Genomic DNA, 14079 nt, shown 5'->3' with positions numbered 1-14079 from the left:
GACGGGGAGCGTGCAGCTGCAGAGGGAAGGACGCCCCCCTCCCAGCCGCGAGTTGTATGGAATTTGTTTTTGTTATTATTGTGGCTAGTAGACGTTACTTTGGGCTCAAGTTTTTCCAGAATGGCCTCTGATCTGTACCTGCTCCAGGAACAGAACTGCCTGAAGGTGTAACAGCATCTTCCAGTTTGAGAACGTCTTCCATCCACCAACATCCCCTTTTCCTTCTCCTGACTCCCTATTCTTCTCTCCAACGTGAATGAAAGCAGAAAACATAGAAGACTTTGGATACCACAATTTGAAAGATTTTTTTTCCCTCCTTCATGCCAAGTGATTTCCAACCCAGCAGTCTAACATCTTGATTTTTGATTTGCTTGGAAACTGTTATTTAAATGAAGTAAGAAGCTGTGTACCATGGAGAACAATGATGTATGTTTTGTTTTCTCTTTTATTTTTATTAGAAAGAGGTAGTAGAATCCACTGCTGGCTCAGCTATCCACAGAAAAGGGAGGCTTTATTGTTCCAAGTGTACATCAATCTTCAGGCAGTAAGATTTCTGGTATATGATATTTTCTTAGGGCATTAGAATATGAAAACACGTTATCTGAATGTTAATCTTTAAAAACATGATTTAACTGGAAATCTGAACTTGAGGCGGACAGATTTTTTTGTCTCTAAAGCTTAGATCCACAAAGTTAGTTTAGTTTTGACCCTGATCAGGACTGAGGATTAAAATAGCCCAGGAAAGGAAAAGCACAACTGACATTTACTGAGCATGTACAATGGGCTCGGGGTAGTGCTAAGTGCTTTAAATGCATGATCTTATTTTTTTTCCCCCAGGAACATGAATCAAACACGGTAGGCTGAAAGGGTAAAAGAGACAAATACATTTCAGTATTCACCCAAGGAGTCCAATTCTATTTTGTGGGAAGGCCGGGGTGACCAAATACAGGCAGGCCAATTTGGCGAGATATTCCAGTTTTCTGTAGAACAGATCTCAAGCTTCAAAAATGCCAATGCAGGCTAGTGAAATATCAAGCGAAGGGGATGGCCCAGATGAGATCTCAAGCCGTTTTCAGCAGTAAACTCCAGTAGGTATAAATGCCTGGCTTAGTGAAAAAGATTTTCAGCCCAAGTTCCTACCAGGGAAGAAGATACAGTTTTGAGAGAGCTGGACTCCCTGTCCTTTTCCTGGAGTTAGTTGAGGAGGGCAAACCTGAGGAGGACTCAAACTTCTGCAGCCAGTTTGAACCTGCTGCATTAGTTTAGCTATGCAAGTACCAAATCGCGACATTTCAGGTGCTTCCCTCATGTTCGCAGATGGCATGTCCTTTAAGAAAGGGAGAGGGGAAGTTAAGAACCCTTCTCCATAAAGCTCTTTGCTTATCCCATTAGGTCTCTTGGTAGTCTGGCCTTAGCGTTTCTAGGAGAGGGTGGCACTGTTGAGGGATTCATCCGGAGAGTCTGTCAACCAGTCTCCATCTTCTTGCCCGGCTTTAGCACTCAATCCATTACCTCATACTTGACATTGATTTGCCAAAAGCTCATGTAACTGGGGAAGTTCCCCTGGTTGGTGGCTTCTCTCCGGTAGCTCCTTTTCAGTCTCCTCCAGGGACTGTTTCTCTGCCCATCCTTTCAATGTCTGGAGTTCTCTAGGGCTCCATCCTCAGCCTTCTTCTCACTCTCTACACTCCCTGCTGCTCCAGGTTGGCTCAACCTCGGCACTGTTGACAGTGGGGCTGGATAATTCTTTACTGGCTGAGTGGTGGTGGTACTGGGGGCTGTCCTGCACATTGGTATCTCTGGTCTCCTCCTACTAGATGCCAGGGGCAGCTTACCCCCTACCCCACTGTGATAATCAATAAGGTCTCTAGATATTGCCAACTGCCCCCTGGGGGACAAAATTGCCCTGGGTGGAAAACCACTGTGCTACTCTCCTCTCTGGCTTCGGGGACCACCTAGATGTCAGTGGCTTCCAAATCCAGACCTCTAGGCCTGCTGGTCTCTGGAATTGTTTATCCAACTGTCCCCTGGGAACTTCCACCTGTATATCCCACAGTCATCTCAAAATCAGCCAACCCTAAACTGAATTTATCTTCTCTCACTCCAGGCTGAACTCCCAGTGGTCCAAACCAGAAACCTCTTCCTCCGAGTCTAAATCCTTCTCTCTTGTTCCCAACTCTTCCACCCTCTGCATTTCTACAACCATGGCCTTAGCTCAGACTGCAGCTCTCGTCTGGATTGCAACAGTATCTTCCTCCTTCTCCCGGCCCTCTGCCTTGCCCTGCCATCCTCCACACTGACCTGGGGGAGCTTCCTAAGGCATATCCCTGATGATGCTCTCCCTAGCTTTACATTTATGGATGGCTCCAACAACCCCGGTATTAATAACTAATCCTTAAAATGGTTTTCAAGGCCTTGAGTGATCTGGCTCCGGACTATCTTCTGCTTCATACTTGAACCCAAATATCACACTCATTTTCTCTCGTCGCCGCGCCGACTCTCATACAGGAACGCTCTCTCCCACTTTCACCTGCCTCATGCTTCTTCATCCCTGAAAGGCAGATCTAGTGAAAAGACTCTATAAACTTGGAAAGCAAGGCTTTGCTTTTGGTTTTTAAACAGTTGTTTTCTTTCTTCTTGATTCCATACTCTAGATCCTAACATTACACCAACATAAACCCGATTAACTTTCTTCTTGATGATCCTAAACTCCCAGACACACAAACCTCTAGGCTTGTGGTATTGTCAAGTGATGAGTGAGGGGAGCAGTCTCACCGCAAATGTGGCCTCCAGGTATGTCCTTGAGTCCTCAGCCCAAGAGCAAGGGCCTATTTTCTAGTCCACCAGGCTCTATACGGGGAGTGGGGGGCTGCCAAACGGCCATGATAAATGACTGGTGTCATTTCTTCAGGAAGGAACCCTTTTTTCCATTTTTAATTTGGAGTTAGCAGGTGGCAATTTTGATAAAGGGACAGGGTACCTGCGGCAAAGCAAGTGCTGAAGCCCTGCTTTCCCGACCTTGACCTCGAGCTCGTCCCCCAGAGTTGGTTACCCGTTGAATACTCAAGTTAGCAGAGAAACATTTCCCTTCTCATCGCTCCCCCCCCCCCCCGCCCCCCTTTAAAACACGGATGCCCTTCAGGATGCTAGTGGCACCGCTGCCACTGCATTTCCTGTTGGCAGCAGAGAGCAAGTGAAAACAGAAGCTGCAGCGGGCAGCGGCCCGGGCACAAATAGCTCCCGCACGATTCACCGGAGCTTCCCCAGGGCCCAGGGCCCGGATACCAGGCCTGATCCCCAGAGCCGTAGAGGCCGCCGCCGGGACCGGCAGCAACTTGGCCCGGACCGCACTCGGGCACAGTCCGAGAGAGCTCCGCGCCGCGCTTCTCTAGGGCTGCTCAGCGCCCCCTCGGGCTCGGGCTGGGCCTCGGGGGGCGGCGGGCGCGGCGGACGGCGATGCCGGGACGCGCTCTCCTCCGCGTGGCCCGCAGGGCCCTGGGCGCCTGGCTGCTGGGCGGCCTCTGGGTCTGGGTGCTGGGCGGCCTCTGCGGCCTGGGGGCGGCGGCGGCGGCCCCGGGGACCGGGGCCGGGGACTCCCCGGGGGCTCAGCGCCCGTGCCAGGCGCCGCAGCAGTGGGAGGGGCGTCAGGTGCTGTACCGGCAGAGCACCGGGCGCTACAGCCGCGCCCTGCTCTCCTACGACGGGCTCAACCAACGCGTGCGGGTGCTGGACGAGAGGAAGGCGCTGATCCCCTGCAAGAGGTAGGCGGGGCGCCAGGGCGCGGGGCGTGGGGTCGCGAGGCCCGGGGAGGGCGAGGTCGCGGGGTTTCCAGCCGCTCGCGACGCTTCCCTCCTCTCCAAGACAAACTTCGCCGAGAGGATCGCTTGGGGACAACACAGTCGGGGGCTGGGTGGCGGCTGGGCCCACCGGGAGCGGCCTGCTAGCGGGCACTCAGTGAGACCCCGCGGGGCGGTGGCCGGTGAAGTAATGACCTGCCGGGCGCTCCAGGCCCAGGTTCGCCCACGCTCGAAGGCTGCTGAGTCAGCCTCCTGGCTCCTGGTGCCCTCTTCAGCCTAGGGCGTGTCTTCTGCACTATCTCAGCTCTTCCTGGAGCCATCTGCGAGGACGACAGGCAGATTTTTTTTTTTCACATTTTAAAGGAATGTGACAACACTGCAAAAGGTGTGTAGAATCAGTTAAAAAAAAATAAACTCATCACTGTGTCATAACCATTAAAATTTCGGTCTACTCCCTTAAATTTTCTTTTAAGCAAGTTTTACATTCTGTAATCAAAAATCCTATGTCTATCTTTTTTATATAACACGATCTCTTATGTGTTCTTATTTACCATTTCATTAGTTGGCCCCTACCTATTTTTAATGGCTGCACAATAGTCCACAGAGGGGTGATGCTACAATGTTTTTTAACCACTGGTCTGATCATTCACCTTTCTGAATCTCATGTGACAAAGGACACTCTCTTTCTGAGACCTCAGCTTGCTTCTGACCTCTTTAAGACCTGATTTCTATTTTGGGATCACCACCTGTCAGTTGGCCCCGTTCCTGTTTCTCTGTGTGTGTTCTTCCCAGGGTTATGCTGGCCTCTTCGTATGGCATTCACATCATTAGGAGGTGCTATGTGAATGTCCATAGTTTAAGGCTCCAGTGGGCAGTAAGATGTGGGGCAAATTTGATATCATTTTACCTAAAAGCATTTGTCCAAGTATTAGGCATCTTGAAGACAGTATGGAAGTGCCAGAACCCTTCAAAGGAGTATATTCGAGAATGCAAAACAGTGCATGATGACCGTAAACCATGAACGCTGAGGAGGCCTGGGGCAGCCGAGTCATCGTGGTGGACTGGGGGTATCTGTTCTCTTTCAAGAACATGAATGTTTTCTGTCAGGTGTCGAAGGTCTTTGTAATAATAATAGCAACAACCAACATTTGGGTACTTGTTATGTACCAGGCATGGTGCTGAAGACGTTCCACATACCATATGATTTAGTTTAAATCTCACAACAACTTGACAATGCAGGTTTTATGATCTCCAGTTTACAGACAGAGAATCTGGGGTTGAGGGACATTAGACTGCTTTCTCAAGACCAAGAGCTGGGACTTGAGGAAACTGAGTGGATTCTGACATCTATGATGTAACAGGCTCTTGTCCGTTCATTCATTCTTCCAACGTGCATTTTTTCATGTCAGGCATTTTGTATTCAGAGTGAGTCCTGGGCTTCAGGGAGGTCACGGTCTGGGGGTAGAGTCACGTCAGTAAGAATTCCCATACAGTGGGGTGAAGGATGAGCCGGGCACGAGAGCACCTCAGACAGGCACCTAACCCAGGCTTCCTGGAGGAGGTGGGACAGGAGTGAGTCCCAAAACCCCCAGACGAGCTGACCATTAGAGGGAACGAGGCATGGAGGGGAGACTGGTCCAGGGGGATGTGGGTGTATTCCAGGACATCCTGCCACAGGCAGGGCTGAGAATATTCCAAGAACTGCAGGCCAATCACTATTAAGACTGAAGCATGGAGTATGGCAGGAGGTTGGGGACCCAGGGAAGGATATTTAAGCAGTGGAATGCCGTGATTGGATTTTATAAAGAAAACTGGTTGTATGGTCGAGAATAAAGAAAAACAAGAGAAGAAGCCGAAACATGACCTAGGAGATGTCTGTAGAGAGAGCCAGGTGAAAGACGGGGAGTGGCAATGGTGATGGTGAGAAGTGGACGCATTAGGGAAGTCTTGAGGATATTGAAGAGGCTTATTGAAGGAGGTGCAAACGATTAGACGCTATGCTGCGGGGCGGTGAGGGGGAGGGGACAGTCATTTCTGGCTTCTGAAGCTTACAGTACTGACGGCATGAGTAGATGGGGATGCTGTTCGCTGAGATGGGGTTTGGCTTTCTGCACTTGTGATAAAGGGTCAAACGCTACTCTTTGTGTTCGTTGTTGTGAAGCCTTTTATGATAGTGGCGTATTAATGAGTAGTCATGTTGAAGGTGGGCTGAGATGGCCCAAAGCACACTGCTGACACAGAGGGTTCATGGCTGCCCCCGCTCCCACGCCCCAAGGTAGTATTTTCACAACGTAAGGGATTAGGCTCTAGAGTCAGATAAATCTGCCTCTGAGTTCAGATTCCTAGTGCGGGTCTTTGGGTAAGTTACTAGATGGGAATACTACTAATGCCTAATGTATTGCTTTGTTCTGGGGGTGAAATGAGTTCAAGTATGAATAGCACATAGTGCAGTGGTCTGACACAGAGTAGAAAAGGCGCTCAGCGTGCGGCCGCAGCTATCCCCATGGCCACCGCCATCAGCGCCATCCTGGTGAATGTACCGTGGCCCAGAGACTCCCTGCCAGCCCTGTGGGCTCAGACAGTTGATCTGGCAGCACGCTCAAGGGCCCTTCCTTTGGGAGCAGACTAGGAGCAAACAAGCTCAGATGTTACACTGGATATTTCAGCGAGTGCTGCAGCTGGCATGGGGGCCAGCATTCTCAAATCTCACTAGCTCATTCTCTCCCTGTAGGCAGACCTATGTGGAGAGCCAAATTCTAATCAGGAAGTTGTGAGCAAAGAGTTGGAGCAAATTCATGGAGTCTAATGACTGCCTGCTCTAGGCTAGGCCGTGTGCTCAATGTTGAGCTTTCCATCACGCATAAGACAGGCCAGCCCAGCGTAATCAGGCTAAGATAAAGTGATGCATCCTTTTCACCAGAGTGGTGCCTTGTCGCTGATTCTATGCTACCCCAATGCTGCTGGTCCAGACTCCCTCCGCTCTGCACGGGGCCTTGGAGGGTACTGCTCCGGTTGTCTTAGCAATCCTTCTTCTATAACTCCATGATCAATTAATATAGTCTTCAGATATGTGTATTATATCTTTAGTGGGGTCACAGCCAAATCTTGCTGGCCTAGAAGCCTTTTTGTCCCCATGTGGTGATTTGTTTCTTTCTTTCTTTAACTCAAGTATAGTTGATTTACAGTGTTGTGTTAGTTCCTTGTGTACAGCAAAGTGATTCTGTTATACATACATATATCCATGCTCTTTTTCATATTCTTTCCTGTTATGGTTTATTACAGGACACTGAATATAGTTCCCTCTGTCCATGTGGTGATTTCTCATTTCTTTGCCCTGATCCATCAAGTGTTGATTTCACAGTTTAGCTTTTAGAAGGCCATTTTATTCCCCATCTTTCCAATTTCTTGGCAAAGTTCTGTCTCACAGTCCCATCTCTGGCCCTAAGTCAGATGTAGAAAAGAATGTTTAGTGCATAAATGCGTTTTTAAGCTCTTTAAATGTAGATTTGTTGGAACAAACTCAGAAACTTTTTCAGGTATTAGCAGTCTGGCCAAGAAACCAGATGTTATTTGAAGAAAATATGGATGGGTTGTCTCTTCATATTTATTTATAAGTTGAGAAGTAGTTTTAGAATTGGATCAACTTCTTAAGATTTTTATTTTGCATCCAGTTAGTTATGGAAAGTCCCACTGATAGTTACTGTGGAATGACTAGGATTTTCCAGGCTTTCTTCTCCCTGAGATGATGGAAAAGATTAAATAACCTTACAAGCTTCAGATAAGACAAGCCTTAGCAGAGAATGGGAAATATTAGTAATTGATAGTATTTCATTTTCTGGTTCCAACTGTCTTTCCTATAAACTCACAAGTATTACATTTGGAAGACTGAAGGAAAAGCAAGATTACTTTGTATTTCAGTAACATAGTGAACTTTATGGGAGAAGCAATGTAGCTGCTGAATGAATTTTGTTAGGTTACCAGTAACCTACTGCTCCCATTTACAAGATGGTGGATTGGGAGTTGGAATTAATGAAGCAGAGCGTGCAGAGAAGCATTAAGAGGACATGCATTGGTAAATTAGGAATATGTCTCAGAAGACTGTTCAACTACCAATCCTACATGTTTGGGGATTTTTTTTTTTTTTTGGTAAAAGACTAAAAAAATATGTCTTAAATAGAGTGACAAGTGGGTTCTTATTCAAATACTGATTAGTTCATCTCTGTCTCAATTTTTCCAGACCATTCTGTTTTTTGGAGAACAGAATATAATTTCTCTATTCTTAGAGAAAACCACCTAGTGTAGTGGAGAGAGCATGGACATCCATTTAGACAGTCGTGGGATGCCAAACATGGCTTCTAATCCTGGCTTCACCTCCACAAGGTCCTTTGCTTCTCAGAACGTCAATGTTTCTCATCTTTTAATTTGATTTTAATGATATCGACAATGTTTTTTTTTTTTTGCGGTACACGGGCCTCTCACTGTCGTGGCCTCTCCCGTTGCAGAGCACAGGCTCCGGACGCGCAGGCTTAGCGGCCATGGCTCACGGGCCTAGCCGCTCCGCGGCACGTGGGATCCTCCCGGACCGGGGCACGAACCCGTGTCCCCTGCATCGGCAGGCGGACTCTCAACCACTGCGCCACCAGGGAAGCCCTACAATGTTTATACTAAATAATATTTAGGACTTCTTCCTTAAAAGCTAGGTACAGATAAGATTAAATGATACCATGAGAGCACTCCTTGTACTTTTATTATATTAGGCTGATTCCTGTTTCCACCAAGATGCAATGAACTTGACATAAATTCTAAATGTTTTCTCAACTTGTCCCCTTGTGTAGACAATTCAGAGTTCTTTTTCTTCCTTCTTCTCACCTAAGCTTGTGTTCATGGGTAGAGAAGAGCAAGGCTGCCTTTAAAAGCTTTGGCTCCAAACTCAGAAGGCTGTCCTCTCCATGGAGCCTCCCTGTATACTAAGGGGTTGAATAGGACTGCTTACAGAAGTGCCCCTCCAAGGATCTGCTGTGGAAGATTAATTCCAAGGGGTGTTATCACACCAGGCGACTAAGACAATCATATGTGTTTGAGAATCAGGATTAGGTTTTTTTTCCTCCAAATATACAATTTTATTTTGAAACTATCTCCCACTTACAGAAAAGTTGCAATTCTGGTCCATAGCCATTTTTCCCCCTGAATCATTTGCGAGTGAGTTGCCAACTTGATACCCCCACGACCCCCAATACTTCAGTGTATATTTCTTACAAACAGGGCCATTGACCTGCATAACTGCAACACAACCATACAAATCAGGAAATTAACATGCATTCATTTCTACCATCTGAAATTCAGGTCTCATTCAAATTTCTCCACTTGTGCTTTTTATGTTCTTATAGCAGAAGGACCCAGTTTATATTCAAGCATTGCATTTAAATGTTGTGTCTTTTTAGTCTCTTTCTGTCTGGAACAGTTCCTCATTCTTTCTTGCACTTCAATACAGGCCAGTTATTTGGTAGAATGTTCCTTGATTTGGGTTTGTCTGATGTTTCCTCATAATTAGATTCAAGTTATTCACTTACGGTAGGAACGGTAGGACTGTCACATCTGGATGTTTACTTTGATAACTTGATTACTGATGTCTGCATGGTTTCTTCAGTGTGAAGTGACACTTTTATACTTTGTAATTCATAAGTGTTTTATAGGGAGAGATTTTAGGACCATGTACATATCCCATTCTTCGTTGAAGTTTCAAGTTATTCATTTGTTTATATCAGCATGGACGTTAGGATTCTCATTGAATTGCATTTGCTCTCATTGTTTATTTGATGGTCAGATTGTCCCAGATTGGGCCAGTGGGAACCTCTTCAAGTTGGCTTCTATGTTCTTTTGACAGGTCTCCCTTATTCTTTGAGCACTTCCTTGCTTTCTGGCAAGATATTCCAAGATCATCTGTACTTTCCCTGCCAGAGTCTTGGAATAAGCCATTTCTCAAGAAGCTCTGGTTACTTTTACTGGAGAATAATATTTGGAAGCCTCGGTCCTGGTCTAGTTGTGCTCATGGCTCTTGGATGGCACTGCTTCCAGGCCCCTTCACTGGACAAAGCAGGATGATGTAGGTTTGAATACATACATACATATGCACATACACACACAGAGTCACTAACACATATATACAAACATTTATATCTACATTTATTTCTAAGCTTCCGATTCTAATACATACAGATATTTATACCGATATCTCTAATTCTGATCCACCACCACATGGATCATTCTAGTGTGCTCCTGTTCATTTTTCGTGCCTCCCTTTTTAGGGCGTGAGAAAACTGGATGCCTTTATTCAACTGCAGTATGCATAACCAGTCAGGCATTGCCATGGTACCCCCCTCCCTACATGGATGCCTTCCTCTTGGGCTCTGCACCCCAGGCCAGGCCATGCAGACACCTACCTTGCTTGGCCCTGTCTAATGGCTTTAGACTAAACTGTTTAATAAGGGGAAGGGAAGGTCAGGTTACATTTTTTAATATGTTTTTCTTTTGGATTTCTCGGGGCTACATCATCGTAAATCCTCAGGGAGATGAATTAGTATGAAATGTTCCAAATTTGTTTGATCCTGAGCCCTGCTTTGCATGGATTGGGCTCTCATTTGAAGAAATCCTGACTTTCAGAATTTCAGAAAAATTACTCCTTTGCGCTTACTCCCTCCTCTTGGTCTCTGATAACTGGAGCCAGTATCTTATTTTATTGGCTCAGGAAGTCTGACTGCTTGTGGCATTCTGATCCTCGAAAAATAAACCATGCTGATTTGCAATACTGAGTTTTTCTTCAAGAAAGAGATTTTATTGGAAGCGCATAAAGTTTTCTTTAAGAGTCTTAATTCTGTGGGTCTAGTGACCCTGGATTTCAGAGGGTTGATGCTGGGATGTGGAAAAAGTGGGCAGTGAGGAAAAAGAAGTTCCAAGGAAGATAAGCCCAGGAGAGTAAAGGGACTGGTGGGATAGGAGACTAACTTATAAAAAGAAGCCAGAGGTGGTCACCATACTGCTTTGAAAACATCTTTATTTCTCTCCATTAACCTTGAATTGTTTCTTCCTGATTCTGACCTCAAAGATGGTGGTCAGGGGAAAAGTGCCCAAAGATCTGAAAATATTCCACCAATTAGTGGTTTGTTTTTCCTGGAATAAATGTGATAGGCTTATATTTCCCCAATTCCAGTAAAAATCTTCTATTTTCCCCCTTTATAATTTATTTTATTTTACCCAGCTTTCAAGAAAAAAAAAAATCTTCTCTTGATCTTACTAACTGAAACCCCATTCTCCCCTTCTATTTAAAGCAAATCTCATGCTAACTCCAATTTTTGTCCTCCCATGCTCTCTGGGACCCCCCTCCAATCAAACATTGATCATCACAGCTCTACTGAAGCGGTTCTGGTCAAGGGCAGTACACTCCACATTACTAATCAAGTGATCTTTTATCTGGTCTCATCCTACTGTTGGTCATTTCCTCCATCTAGAAGTACTTTCTTCATGTAGCTTTCAGGACACTATGCTTTTCTAGTTCCTCTCCTTCCACCTCATTTTCTTACCTTCTCAGCCTCCATTGCTCTTTCTCCTCTTCTCTTGGATCATTAATGGTGGAATGTTCCAGGGCGCAGGCTTCCCATCCCTTTGCTTTTCTGTCTCTACCCCTTTTTTGGTGATCTCATCTCGATCATGGAGTCAACTGCCATCCTTACCTGAAGGACTCGCACATGTGCATGTCCAGCCTAGAGCTCTCTCCTGAACTCTGCGTTCATATATCCAGCTGCTTGGTTGAGTTCTTCTTTTGGATCTCTAATAGCTGTCTCAAACTCAGCATGTCCAAAATTAATGCCTCCCCTGCAAACAAACAAAGAAAAGTTATTCCCCTTGCAGTTTTCTTTACCTCAGCTAATAACAACTCCAGTTGCTCAGGATCAACCCTTAGAGTCATCCTTGATTTCTTTTTCTCCCACTTGCCACAAGTAATCCAGAAGCAGACTCTGTTGACTCTAATTTTGATATAGACCCAGACTTGTAGACCAGAATCTGACCACACCTTTGCTGTCATCCTGGTCCAAACCTTCATCATTCTTGCAATAGCCTCCTAACGGGTCCCTACTTCTGCCCTTGCTCCCTTTGGTCTGTTCTCAACATAGCAGCCCGAGTGATTCTGCTAAAAATTGTTGCATCATGTCTCATGTCTGCTCAAAAACCCTCCTGTGCCTTTCTGTGTCTCAGAGTAAATGTTTTTGCATGGACTTGACCACCCTGTGGGATCTGCTTCCCGACCCCCTCCACACCTTGCCTTTGACCTCTTCACCCCATCGTCCATCCATCATCACCTCATTGCCAGCTCACTCACTCCAGCCCATGGCCTCAGCATTCTCACTCCTTTGGCACTTGTGTTGTTGATTCCTCTGCCTAGAAAGCCTTTTCCCTAAAAAGCTGTATGGCCCACCCCCAAATTAGACTGTCCCTTCTCTCCACATTTTCATACATCCCACCTCACTGCCTTTTATGTTCAAGATATTTACCTATTTAATATTTTTATTAATATTTTATTAAAATACTATTTAATTTAATTAAAAACTTTAAAGTCTGTTCCCTCATATCCAAAGTAAAGCTCCATAAGGTCCAGGATTTTTCTCTGGTTGTTGCTGTATTTCCAGCACCACAGAACAGGCCTGACTAAATTTTTCTGAAGAGGGAATGAGTAACAATGATACATAGTCATTGTAAATGGGTATCTAAAATACAAATATGCAAAGAGAAAAAAGTAAAAATTATCCATAACTGCCAAAGTGATAATGACTACTAGTAACATCTTCTAAATATCCTAAGAGATTTTTAGATGCAAAGTCTACATACTGTAGCCCATACTGTTTTATAATAGGCTGTTTTTCCTTTAATAATATCGTGCAAGCTCATCCATACTGACTAGTCTGCTTGTATCATCTTTGAACTCCTGGCTTCTCTTCATTCAGGTCTTAGCCCATCACCTTCTCAGAGGGGCCTTCTGTGACTGTCCAACAAAGCCCTCCCCACCAGCCACTCTCCATCACATCTCATTTTGTTTCCCTTAGGGCACTATCACTGAGTGACATTGTCTTGTGTCTCTCTTCCCTGGAGTGAGAGGAGAACTTGATCTGTCTGGTTTACTACCAAAAGCCCAGCACCTAGGAGTGCTTGGCACATAGTAAGTCTCAGTAAATGTGTGTTGAATGAATAAGTACCATTTTTATGACTTTTGGATTTCTAGCATTATACATGTTCATGGTGGAAAATCTAGATAACAGAGAAGACCAAAATAGAGTAAAGAGAGTCCTGTTGTCCAGGATTAACAACCCTTATATATGTGCTTCTGGATTTTTAATTTCTATTTCTGTATATACAATTCTAAAATTAAAGTGGAAACATGCTTTGTGATTTTTTAAATTTAACAAAACATTGTACATATTTCTCATGCCACTAGGTAATCTTTAACAGAATCATTTTTAATGACTGCATGGTATTCTGGCTAATGGATAGAACAGAGTTTCTGTGAACAGTCCCTTATAGGGGACAGTTATGTTTCTTTTTCTCTTTATTTATTTGGTTGCACCGGGTCTTAGTTGTGGCAGGCAGGCTCCTTAGTTGTGGCAGGTGGGCTCCCTAGTTGTGGCTCACCAGCTCCTTAGTTGTGGCATGAAAACTCTTAGTTGTGGCATGCATGCGGGATCTAATTCCCTGATCAGGGATCAAACCCGGGCCCTCTGCATTGGGGGTGTGGAATCTTAACCACTGTGCCACCAGGGAAGTCCCCAGTTATGTTTCTTTCCCCTCTATTTTTCACTAGTATAAACAACTACATGTATGACCTTGTATTTGTGTGCAGTTATATCTGTACCACTTTAAAAATATTTTGGATAGATTCTTCGATAAGAAAATGATTGAAAAGGGATTGCACATTTATAAATTTTTGACAACTTTGCTCTTCAGGAAGGTTGTTCCAGCTGATATTTCAACTGGCAGAATATGAATGTTCATGTTTCCCACACTCACACCTATAAGGAGCCTAATTATTTTTAGTGATTTCAAATATGATAAACAAGAAACTGAAGGGCAAAATGACATACCTGCAGTGATGTCAAACCCCCTTGTCATGAGTCTCACTCTAAAGTGAATGCCTCTAATTTGTCACACTTAAGTCTCCTACTGGCTGCTGGTTTCACAAAGATACACTATCATGTTCAGTAAATATTTTTCTGACCTATATTATAAAGAATTTATT

The 14079-nt window shown here is 45.0% G+C and overlaps 1 protein-coding gene across 1 annotated transcript in view; it reads left to right on the top strand.

Annotated features, from left to right (window-relative positions):
• The first annotated feature begins 3131 nt into the window (after positions 1 to 3131).
• Positions 3132 to 14079, top strand: part of EPDR1 (ependymin related 1) — a 33184-nt gene continuing 22236 nt past the window's right edge. The window contains 3 exon segments of the mRNA XM_065884306.1: positions 3132 to 3180; positions 3183 to 3305; positions 3308 to 3761. Of these exon segments, the coding sequence (XP_065740378.1) occupies positions 3132 to 3180; positions 3183 to 3305; positions 3308 to 3761 (626 nt within the window).

Source organism: Phocoena phocoena, chromosome 9, assembly GCF_963924675.1.
Source record: "Phocoena phocoena chromosome 9, mPhoPho1.1, whole genome shotgun sequence".
Classification (NCBI taxonomy): Eukaryota; Metazoa; Chordata; class Mammalia; order Artiodactyla; family Phocoenidae; genus Phocoena; species Phocoena phocoena.
This window is presented reverse-complemented; position numbering and strand designations above follow the sequence as displayed.